General features: G+C 45.1%; 1 protein-coding gene across 3 annotated transcripts in view; it reads left to right on the forward strand.

Moving 5' to 3' along the window:
* The window catches only part of LTC4S (leukotriene C4 synthase), a 92,486-nt gene extending 81,253 nt beyond the window's left edge, over window positions 1-11,233 (forward strand). For all 3 annotated transcript variants that reach the window (XM_056517020.1, XM_056517021.1, XM_056517023.1), the window contains one exon: window positions 10,377-11,233. In XM_056517020.1, coding sequence (XP_056372995.1) covers window positions 10,377-10,488 — 112 coding nt within the window. In that variant the 3' untranslated portion in view covers window positions 10,489-11,233. The remainder of the gene's footprint in view (window positions 1-10,376) is intronic.
* Window positions 11,234-12,897: the final 1,664 nt, after the last annotated feature.

Below are 12,897 nucleotides of genomic sequence, written 5' to 3' on the forward strand. Positions count from 1 at the left end.
GAGATCGGATGCCACCGCTGCCTATGAAACTAAGAGCATCCTATATACACTTTCACAACAGTTCGAGCAGATACTCAGGATACATAAAGAAACCATCTAACACAAAATGAATAATTTTACATTGATAATGTATATATGTAAGACAGCGGTCTTCAAACTTTGGACCTCCAGATGTTGCAAAATCACAACTCACAGCATGCTGTGAGTTGTAGTTTTGCAAGAGCTGGAGGTCCTCAGTTTGGAGACCTAGGCTTGTTGGCTGTCCAGGCATGCTGTGAGTTGTAGTTTTGCAACAGTTGGAGGTCCACAGTTTGGAGGCCTAGGCTTGTTGGCAATTCGAGCATGCTGCGAGTTGTAGTTTTGCAACAGCTGGAGGTCCACATTTTGGAGACCTAGTGCGGTGGCCCGTTATAGGAGATGTTGCCCCCGTACCCTTGCTGCCCTTTCAGGCAGCCACTACATATGTTCTGCAGTGTATTGTTTTATAAAATGTGTTGTATCTTTAAGAGTTATGTCATGTGATTGTTACCCAGGAGGTACCAGTGACCAGGTGATCCCAAAGTGACCTATGGGCTCCCTGCTAGTCTCCCCCATATACGCTCCCATATAAGTCCTGGGTGGAGCTAGCTTCTTTCTTCTTGCTCTCATGAAGCTTAGAACTTTTGCTTCCTGCTGAGGTCCAGTGCAGTCGTGCCTAGTGTGTGTGTCCAGAGTGTTGGATTCCTCAAAGTTAAAGGGTACCTCTCATCAAAAAAACTTTTGAAATATTAAAGATTAATGTATGCAGAATAACTTTACAATTGCATGTTATTAAAACATATGCTTCTTTCTATTTAATTTTCCACTTTGAAGAAATGACCACTAGGGGTCTCCCTACCAGTCCTAGCAGCAAGCATTTCAGACTCATGCTGGAGTCCTAAACACTACGAGCTGCCAGTCTGCTTTGTTCACAAAGGAAAACACTCAGAGCTGCCAGCCTGCTTTGTTCATAGCCTGTTTGGCTGTGAACAAAGCAGGCTGGCAGCTCTGAGTGTTTAGGACTCCAGCATGAGTCAGAAATGCTTGCTGACAGGACTGATCGGGAAAAATACAATAGAAAGAAGCATATTTTTAATTAACATGCTATTGGAAAGTTATTCAACATTCATTAATCTAAAATATATCAAAAGTTTATTTGATGAGAGGTACCCTTTAAGTCCTGCAGCCACCATCAAGTCAAGTAAGCTAAACTCACAGCTTTATGAGTCAAGTCAGTCCCTGTCATGACAGTCCCAAGTCAGTCAGTGTGGTCTGCATTCAATTGTCCAGTCCTACTCCAAGTCCCAGCAAGCCCTTAAGGTCTCTGCATCACTGGTCACCTCCTTGGGCCCTGGCTGAACTGTATAGATTTTACTAACTGCCTACCCTCAGTAAAGCTACCGTTGTCCGTAACTTGGAGTTGGAGTCTTTTTTGCCTCCGTGCCTACCCCAGGGTCCAGCGGTATCCCTTCGGGTGGTTTTAGGCTAAACCATGCCCTGGTGTCACGAATACAAGGGGTTAATGCCATCTGCCCCTAGGGTAACAACATCTGCCCTCATCACACCGCGCTACCACAATAGGCTCTTGGAGTTAAGACTAAACACCAGGTTTAACTGCGGTCCTACATAGACTTATTAGCACTGATATCACTACTCCGAGCAGCCAATGCATTGCATACAGAGGACTTCCTCTCTCCTCTACTGCCCTATGTTCCATTTTAAAGGTTATTCCCATCATAGTCATCTACAGGATATGCCAAAAATTGCTCACAAAATGAGGCTCCGACCTCTGGGACTAAACAGGTAGGGAATAAATGGATAGGTGGCCATGCATATATAGGAGTGGCCACTTCATCAGGTGGGACAGGATATCTGCCACCCTCATGACACCCATGAGATAGGTGTGGGCTCCAGGGGTGGGACCTATGACATTTATGCAGTATTTTGTGGATTTGCTATAAATATCTGTAATGGAAATCCCCCTTTTATACTATGCTGTTAGCGAGCCGTACAGTTAGGCACCTCCGTACCCTCCTCATAGTGTGAGTAATCTATTTATCTATCCATCTATGCTTAAGAAGACCGCAGCACGCCAAGTAATGGTGAGAAAAACGTGAGTAGCGTTTATTCCATCAAGTTCACAAGGGCAACGTTTCAGCTGCGTACATGCAGCCTTTTCCGCTTGAAAAAGGCTGCATGTATGCCGCTGAAACGTTGCCCTTTTGAACTTGATGGAATAAACGCTACTCACGTTTTTCTCACCATTACTTGGAGTGCTGCAGTCTTCTTAAGCATTTATCTACTTTATATCCTGTGACCGAGGATTTACACCGATAGCACCCACATCTTTAGGTGTGCTGCTCCTATCTGCATTTATATCTATCTCTCCCTATATATATATATATATATATATATATATATATATATATATATATTAGGGATCGACCGATTATCGGTATGGCCGATATTATCGGCCGATAATCACGATTTTGGGCATTATCGGTATCGGCAATTACCTTGCCGATAAGCCGATAACGCCCCCCGCACCGCCCCCACCGCACCGCGACCGCCACCCCCCCGACCCGCCGCACCGCACCCCCGACCCACCGCAACGCGTCGCACCCCCCACCGTGATGCTGGGCGGTATACCGGTATGGATTTTTGCCCATACCGCTATACCGGTCGGGCCCCTCCCCCACCCTCCGAGTCAATAAAATTTTTTAATTTACCCGTAATGGGGGTGGTCCAGGCCATCCATCCTTCCTGTAGTGTCCAGGGGCGCTCCGGGTGAAGAGTGAACCGGTCCGGGCTGTCCTTCTTCTCCGGCGGTCATCTTCTCCACTCCGGGTAGGCTCCGGCCTAGTACACTGCATAGACGTCGCTACGCCGTGACGTCAGGTGCGTCGCTGCGCACGGGCGTCACTGCGCAGCGGCGTCTATGCAGTGTACTAGGCCGGAGCCTTCCCGGAGTGGAGAAGATGACCGCCGGAGAAGAAGGACAGCCCGGACCGGTTCACCCTCCACCCGGAACGCCCCCGGACACTACAGGAAGGATGGATGGCCCGGACCACCCTGACAGGTAGGGGGAGAGAAGCGTCTGGTGGCGGCGGCCTATGGCCCTGCAAAAGCCACTGCAGATCATTGATTTAAAGCGCCCGCTTTAAATCAATGATCTGCAGCGGTGTCTCAGGGGGTTAAATAGCCGATAACTTATACCGGAATTTCGGTATAAGTTATCGGCAATCGGCCCTAACCTCCACCGATTATCGGTATCGGCCCTAAAAAAACGATATCGGTCGATCCCTAATATATATATATATATATATATATATATATATATATATATATATGTATGTATAAAACTCTACGGGGGGAATGTGGTAGTAAAGATTTTACCCCGTTTGCACAGGACTTGATAAATTTTGCTCAATAATAGAAACCAGTGAGTTGCAGAGATAGGTGTAAGCTTTGTGCTCTGGTATCTGACACTTTTGTACGTGTCCTATTAGGGGGTGTAAGTTTGTGCAAAAAAAGTAGGCTTTGCGGAAAAAAATTATGTTTTTAATTTAATTTGCACAAAAAATAAATACAGCTCCTCTGCAAAAAGTGGCGAACAATGCACCAAACAGTAGACAAATGCAAAAGATAAAGATATTAACATGAAACTTGATGCGCATGTTACTAATATGTCAACTACAAACATAGGATAGGTAAATTAATCCTTACCCACCCCCATTTGCGAGGGTTGTGGTTTATGTTTAAAGTCCCATGCAAATCTATGGGAGATGCATGTTCCAGCATAACTTTCGTACAGCTGGGTATATTTCGATAATACTTGGTCACATGTTACTTATATGTCAAGTTAACATATATAATAGTTAAAGGGGTATTCCAAAGGATAGGAGATAAGATGTCTGAACGCGGAAGGCCCACCGCTGGGACCCCCCGCGATGTCCGTTCAGCACCCGCATTCTATGTGGGGCTGCAGCTCCAGTCTTGGAAACCTCTTATGGCCGTCATGCCCCCTCCCATAAACATGAATGGAGGGGGCATGGCGTGACATCACGAGGGGGCGTGATGTGGCTTCATGTCTCCAGTCCCAGAAACACAGAGGTTTTCAAGATTGGAGCTGCAGCCCTGCATAAAATGTGGGTGCTCCATGCGGGCCCCCCTCGATCAGACATCTTATCCCCTATTCTTTGGATAGGGGATAAGATGTCTTTGACTGGAATACCCCTTTAAATTATCCCTAACCTACCCCCTTATGTGAAGGATGGGATTTTTGTTTCAAGTACCATGCAAGTATATGGGACTTCTGGTACCATACTCAACAAGCTCCACATCTCTTCAGCTTGCAAGCCACACCCTCCTGCATGCCACGCCCCATCTCACAGAACATGCCCACCCTTTAAGCCACACCCCTTTTATTTTCTACCCTTTTTGTGCATCCGTCTGGCTTGCAAATCACGCTCACTCCCACAAAGCCATGTCCACTTCTATTTTTGGCCTACAATATCTTATCCACAACACCCCACCTGAGGACGGGATATGAGGATTAGATGTGAGGATGGGATATAAGGTCGGGATAAAAGGTCAGGATATGAGGATTAGATATGAGGATGGGATATAAGGTCGGGATATAAGGTCGGGATAAAAGGTCAGGATATGAGGATGGGATATGAGGACAAAATATGAAGACTGGACAAAATATGAAGACTGGATATGAGGTGGGGATGTGAGGACTGCATATGAAGTCGGGATATAATTACAAAATATGAGGACGAGATATGAGGTGGGGATATGAGGTCGGGATATGAGGACAATATATCAGGACAATAGATCAGATTGGGATATGAGGTCAAAAGGTTCCTACTTTGTTGCTTTTCCTCCCCCACAAGGATTAGGAAGGAAAAAACGGGTAACGCTAGTAGATAAATTAAAATGAAATGTCTCTGAGACAATCCCCTAAAAGTGGTCTTTTAGGGGATGTTTTTTTTTTTTTTTAAAGAAGCTGACCAGTATGCAAAATATATTATGAAAATCTGGCACAGGAAATCTGGTCTGGGTAAGGTGGTGTTCTATTCAGAGAGGTGGTCTTTTGGAGAGGTTTCATGATAATTAATTAAAAAGCTAAATAAATATAAAATACAGTGTGAAGATAAATCAGGGTAAAAAAAGTATAAATAAAAGTCCTTTTGTTCTGGGGGTGACTGTTAGATTATCCTCTTGTCGAGAACCTCAGAGTATATAGGCTGGTGAAAAAGTCAGACAATTCCTGAAATATCACTCCCCCTAATGTGTGCAATTGTGAAGAGTACAAGGGTTAATATTAGGGATGAGCAAACTTTTGAAAAATTTGATTCGACCGATTTGCTAAATTTTTCGGAAAAATTTGGTTCAATCTGAATTTATTTGCGGCGAATCTATATTAAAAACGGCTATTTCTGGACTACAGAGCGCCTCAATAGGGGTGTAGAACACTTTGCTTTGTTCTAACACGCATATCGAGTGTACTGGGGTAGTTAAATAATACTGTTATTCAGTATGACATGCAGATTACAGGCATCGCTTTTAGAATCACTGCCACAGAGCGGCACAATGACAGAGCCTGGAGGTTGCATCAGTAGGAGAAGACCATATAGTGGCTGAATGACACAGCGTGGAGGTGTTGGCAGCATGAGGATACCATATAGTGGCTGAATGACACAGCGTGGAGGTGTTGGCAGCATGAAGAGACCATATAGTGGCTAAATGACACAGCGTGGAGGTGTTGGCATCAGTATGAGGAGACCATATAGTGGCTGAATGACACAGCTTGGATGAGGCTGAAGCATGAGGAGACCATATAGTGGCTGAATGACACAGCGTGGAGGTGTGGGCAGCATGAGGACACCATATAGTGGCTGAATGACACAGCTTGGATGTGCCTGAAGCATGAGGAGACCATATAGTGGCTGAATGACACAGCGTGGAGGTGTTGGTAGCATGAGGAGTCCATATCGTGTCTGAATGGCACAGCCTGGAGCTGGCAGCAGCATGCGTCATGCGTACATACTAGGGCTTCACAATCCCTAAGATTAAATGATGAATTTTGAAATTTAAATGGGATATTTATGCTAGCTTGTGCTACCTACCATAAAAATGTTTAGGCCCAGGCCCAGCAGCATCATACACCATTTATTGGCTGAATGACATAGCCTGGAGGTGGCTGAAGTATGAGGAGACCATTTAAATTTAAGATTTTTACATTTAAATTTAAGATTTTGAAATTGAAATTTTAACTCCCAAGTTTTAGTGTCCCGGGCCCCGGCGTGTGGGTACAAAGGAACAAATTTAACAACGAGTCACATGTCACATGGCAGCACAATGACAGAGCCTGGAGGTGGCATCAGTATGAGGAGACCATATAGTGGCTGAATGACTGCCTGGAGTTTGTGGCAGCAAAGGAAGACCATATATGTTACGCCTAGCGCTCCGGGTCCCCGCTCCTCCCCGGAGCGCGTACGGCGTCTCTCTCTCCGCAGCGCCCCGGTCGGTCCCGCTGACCGGGAGCGCTGCACTGTCATGGCCGTCGGGGATGCGATTCGCACAGCGGGACGCGCCCGCTCGCGAATCGCATCCCAGGTCACTTACCCGTTCCCGTCCCCTGCTGTCATGTGCTGGCGCGCGCGGCTCCGCTCTCTAGGGCGCGCGCGCGCCAGCTCCCTGAGACTTAAAGGGCCAGTGCACCAATGATTGGTGCCTGGCCCAATTAGCTTAATTGGCTTCCACCTGCTCCCTGGCTATATCTGATCTCCTCCCTTGCACTCCCTTGCCGGATCTTGTTGCCTTGTGCCAGTGAAAGCGTTTTGTGTGTCCAAAGCCTGTGTACCAGAACTTCTGCTATCCACCCTGACTACGAACCTTGCCGCCTGCCCCCGACCTTCTGCTACGTCCGACCTTGCTTCTGTCTACTCCCTTGTACCGCGCCTATCTTCAGCAGTCAGAGAGGTTGAGCCGTTGCTAGTGGATACGACCTGGTCACTACCGCCGCAGCAAGACCATCCCGCTTTGCGGCGGGCTCTGGTGAAAACCAGTAGTGACTTAGAACCGGTCCACTAGCACGGTCCTCGCCAATCCCTCTCTGGCACAGAGGATCCACCTCCTGCCAGCCGGCATCGTGACAATATAGTGTCTGAATGGCACAGCCTTGAGTTGGCTGAAGCATGAGGAGACCATATAGTGGCTGAATTGCACAGCTTGGAGTTGGCTAAAGCATGAGGACACCGTATAGTGGCTAAATGAGACAGCCTGGAGGTGTCAGCAGCATCAGGAGTCTTGAAAGTGACCCTAATGCAGAGAAATTTCTGAAACCGGGGACCAGCACCTTAATTATGTTTTGCAGTATCCATGGCAGCACAATGAGAGAGCCTGGAGGCGGTAGCATCAGCATGAGGAGACCATAGATCAGCACAATTAGAGAGCCTGGAGGTGGCAGCATCAGCATGAGGAGACCATAGAGCCGCTCAATGAGAGAGCCTGGAGGTGGCAGCATCAGCATGAGGAGAACATAGAGCAGAACAATTAGAGAGCTTGAAGGTGGCAGCATCAGCATGAGGAGACCATATGGTGGCACAATGACAGAGCCTGGAGGTGGTAGCATCAGCATGAGGTGACCATATGGTGGCACAATGGCAGAGCGTGGAGGTGGTAGTATTAGCATGAGGAGACCATAGAGCCGCACAATGAGAGAGCCTGGAGGTGGCAGCATCAGCATGAGGAGACCATATGGCGGCACAATGACAGAGCCTGGAGGTGTTAGCATTAGCATGAGGAGACCATAGAGCAGCACAATGACAGAGCTTTGAGGTAGCAGCAGCATGATGGCTATGCCAACTGAGGGTTGAGTCTGAGTAACCCACTGACTGTTAATTTGGGGTGTCGGATGTCACTTGGGATGAAGTGGATGACCGAGTGAACCGATCAATCACGGCTGCTGGGTTGCTGGTGGAGACACGACTGATAGCTGACACCAGGAACTCAGACCTCTCGCTGCGACTCCCGCTGCCACACGCCCCTACTCTGCTGTGACCTCTGCCTGCGCCTGATGAATTTAGGCCTCTGCCACTCCACTGTGCATGTCCTGGCACTACTCTGCCTGACATAGTTATTGCGTACATCAGGGGAGTGCAATATGCTTCACTACGCTTAAAACAGCATTTGTCTAGAAGAGCAGCAGGTGTGTATTATTAGCTGTCCTTTCACAGTATATAGGCCCTAGACAGATTAACAGGTACAAAATAGTACACTACTTAGATGTAGGTATGTGGTATGCAATTATGAGGGCAGAAAAATGCTCTACAGTACACCAGCCGGTGAGTACTTTTGCCTGGACTATCACAATATGTAGGCCCTTGACAGGTTAACAGATACAAAATAGTACACTGCTTAGATGTAGATATGTGGTATCAGGTATGCACTTATGAGGGTAAAAAAATGCGGTAAAGCACGCTTAAAAAAACTTATTTTTGTAAAACACCAGCCGGTGATTACTTTTTCCTGGACTTTCACAGTATGTAGGCCCACGACAAATTAGCAGGTAACAAATAGTACACTACTTAGAGATGTTGGTATGTGGTATGCACTTATGAGGGCAGAAAAATGCGCTACAGAATGCTTAAAAACTCAGTATTTTTGTAAAACACCAGCCAGTGATTACTTTTGCCTGGACTTTCACAGTATCTAGGCCCTTGACAGATTAACAGGTACAAAATAGTAAACTACTTAGATGTACGTATGTGGTATGCACTTATGAGGGCAGAAAAATGCGCTACAGTACGCTTAAAAAAAACGTCTTTTTGCACAACACCAGCAGTGCACAACAGTGCTGCAGCACAAAAAAGCTGTGTACTAAACACAAAATTGCACTCTGTTAAAGACTATTAGGAATGGACTGTTGGGTATTATACTGTCTACAGACTAGTATAACCAGAAGATGATTTGTTGTGGAACAAAGACACAGAATTGCGCTGAAAAATTATTCCTGCCTCCTCTGCTAAGGTTTATGAAGTTGAGGCAACTTGTTGAAATGTATGATGCAACACACAGCTATGTGCCCCTCTCTTTAATACAATGCTGAAGAAAGTAACTGGGAGGTTTATGGCTGTAGTAAAAATCCTTTTCAGTGAAAAAAACCACTGCTCTCTGTCCACCAGAAGGCTGATGTGACTGGGATGTGAAGCGCTGCTGGAATGAGCTTTTCTGTGTAACACACACAGCGATGTCCGTCCTATCTCAATGCAGTTTAATGAATGATATGACGAGCCGCAAAATGGCTGCCGATTATATAGGGTTGTGACATCACAGAGGTGACAGGCTGCTGATAGGCTGCATCCTGCATGTGATTCAGGGCCTACTTACCTTCCCGCCTTCCTAGCATTCCTTTCCCCATGTACTGACATGTGGATCTGCCATTTTAGATGCCCTGGAGCCTGGACAGCAGTAAATGGAGTTTAATGAAGCGATTTGCGCAATAGAATTGCTGGAGTATATAAAGGGGTATTCCAATGGAAAAAAAATCAACTGGAATCAACTGGTGCTAGAAAGTTAAACAGATTTGTAAATTATTTCTATTTAAAAATCTTAATCTTTCCAATACTCTTTTTCAATTTCTTTCCAGTCTGACCACAGTGCTCTCTGCTGACACCTCTGTCTAGAGCAGGAACTGTCCAGAGTAGGAGAGGTTTGCTATGGGGATTTGCTCCTGCTCTGGACAGTTCCTGACATGGACAGAGGTGTCAGCAGAGAGCACTGTGGTCAGACAGAAAATGCATTTTAAAAGAAAAGAACTTCCTCTGGAGCATACAGCAGGTGATAAGTCCTGGAAGGGTTATGATTTTTAAATAGAAGTAATTTACAAATCTGTTTAACTTTCTTGCACCAGTTCATTGTTTTCCAAAAATTGTTTTCCACTGGGGTACCACTTTAAGATGGAGATCCTGTTCTTGTGTGGATCGAGGCCTGTTATTGGAGCATCCACCTCATTATACCTTATCACTTGGCAGTCTCAAGAAGCCCACCTGAGATGGATAACTTACGACTATTGAGTCGCATTTGCTGCCACTTTTGGGACTCTGTGTGAGCCCATTGTGATGCAGTGAGACCCACACAGTGGAAAACAGTTGACATGACTACATTTTTGTATGCTGGGTATATGTAAGGCTGGAAGAGTGACCACTGAAGACTCTATAAGGTGGATTGTACAGTTGGCACATTCATATGTTTTTCGATTCCAGTTGTTTCTTGGCAATATGTACTAATGCTTCTTCTGTCATTACTTTAATGCTTTTCTCATTGTTATTGTGTTTTATTCTGTTTAGGTTGACTCCCATGTACCTTAATGCTGGGGTTCTCTGGTTTATGATTGGACTTTCCGCATTAGGAATTCTTAATGTTCTTTGTGACCACTACCTGGGAGTGGATATTCTGTGATAACATATAGATGAAGCAAATGGAAATAACAATTATTAACAGAAGATTATATCAAGTATCACTGGAGTCTATACGCTAACAAGACTGGCATAAGAAGTATGAAGAATGGCTATGGACAAACTGGGATACAAGGTCCAGTATTGAAGAGAAGACAATACCATTTTCATGCTTTAAGGCCATAGTCACCTACAAACTTAGCCTGCCAGATATCTGTTGGATATTGGACTTTTTAACACACATAACTACAACATTTTATAGGAATGTTTTATTTTATGTTACTTTCTTGATGTATTATAGCTGATGAAACATAAACATTTTTAAGGAAGCGATCTGTGACTTTAGCACCATGGCAGTATTCACTTAAAACTCTTTCTTTGCAAGTCAGAATCATGTACACGTTTCTTGGAAATTGTTAAATAAGTATATATAAGCTCTGCACTCTAGGTACTGGGCCATCAATGACATCAATGAAAAGAATCAATGACATCAATGAAAAGAATGCTATTGAATGAAACACTCAAGGTTGGAATTCCAGATCACTAGGTATCAACCAATGTATGTGCGCCATTTGTTTACAAAAAGTCCATTGATTTGGCATTATCTGGATTATGAAATATTCTGGATTATCAGCAAAGTATGATGGGTATATATTCAAATATTGCTGCTTAGGTTTTGTCTCTTTTTCTGTTTTGTGAATGTAGAACATGTCTGTGAATAGTCAAATAAAAGTGAAAGCTAAAACACTGCCAAAAAAAAAGCACCCAAATGACTCTCAGACTGTGCAAAATGAAATGAAGCATGGTGATATCAGCATCATGGTGTGGGCTGTTTCTTAGTGTGATACTGAACTCCATTGTGGTACTGTAATAGGAGCCAAACTTCAATTGGTACTGGTGGTTTCATGACATGGGTTTTCACGATAGAGCAGCTGCTTAATGATTCAGCACACCAAAACATTGTACCATTGTATGTTTCCAATTTTGTCGGAACAGTTTGTGTGACTATGCTCCAGTCCATAAAGACATGGTTAAGTGAGTTGTGGAAGAACATGACAGTCCCGCAAAGAGCTTTGACCTTAAACATATCCAACACCTTTGGGATTCACTAGAAGGAAGATATTGAGAGAGGCCCTCTAGTCCAATATCAGTGTTTTTCTGTAATTTAAAGGGGTACACCCAGAGATGGTGGAAAGATTTTTGTCATACTAGACAAAAGCTAATTTTGCCGCCCCCTTGTCTCGGCCCATTGGCCCTCCCTTTGATACGCCTTACTATTGTGGTGACACACTGTAACAAGCCCCCACCTAATGTGATTAGCTTACTACTGGGTTGACAAACTGTAACAACCCTCCTCCTCATGTTGCTAGTTGAATGAGTGGTTTTAATGCTGGTTGTCTAACCTCCTGTGGTAGGCAGAGCGTCGTCCCTCATCAAGAAGACGCTCTAGATGGCTGCCTATTTTGCCTATAGATGGTGTAATGAAGAAAACTGTGTCCCTGTAGGGGAATGTGACCCTCCGCACAGGGACACACTTCTGCTTTGCAGCCTGCTGCATCTCACTCCCTAACCCCTAATACTAACCCCCTCTAATCTTAACCCCTATCCCTAATACCAACTCCTAACCATTACCCCTAATCCTAACGCCTAACCCTAATCCTAACCCCTAATCCTATCCCCTAATCCTAAACCCTAACAGGGATCAGCACTAAGAAGGGCTGAGAGCGCTGAGCTCAGGAGCTCAGGTAACATTTGGCTACGGGTCACAGTTTTTATCATTTCACTGGCTCTGTGTACCCCATTGCTAGACATCTTATCCCCTCTCCAGAGGATAGGGGATAAGATGTCTGATCATGGGGGTCCAGCCGCTGGGAACCCCCGTGATCTCCGTGCAGACACCTGCCCTTCTGAACATTAAGTTTAGAACGCTGAGTTTGGGGGGCCGTGGTTGCCACAACCCCTCGTGACATCAGGCCACGTTCCCTCCATTCGTAGTTACATAGTTCATACGGTTGAAAAAAGACCAGAGTCCATCAAGTTCAACTTATATCCCTAATGAGTCCCTACTGAGTTGATCTAGAGGATGGCAAAAAACCCTCATACTTGAGGTAAAAATTCCTTCCCAACTCCAAATATGGCATCAGAATAGATCCCTGGATCAATATTCCCTATAGATCTAGAATCCATAACCTGTTCCCTATAGATCTAGAATCCATAACCTGTAATGTTATTATTCTCCAAAAATGCATCCAGATCCCTTTTAAATTCTTTTACCGAGTTAACCAGGACCACTAGGTTTTACATGTGCATTACCTTACATTTATCAGTGTTGAACCTCATCTGCCACTTCCCAGCCCAAACCTCCAACTAGTGTTGCTCGCGAATATTCGCAATGCGAATTTTATTCGCGAAA

The sequence above is a fragment of the Hyla sarda genome, chromosome 4, assembly GCF_029499605.1.
Source record: "Hyla sarda isolate aHylSar1 chromosome 4, aHylSar1.hap1, whole genome shotgun sequence".
NCBI classification, from domain to species: Eukaryota; Metazoa; Chordata; class Amphibia; order Anura; family Hylidae; genus Hyla; species Hyla sarda.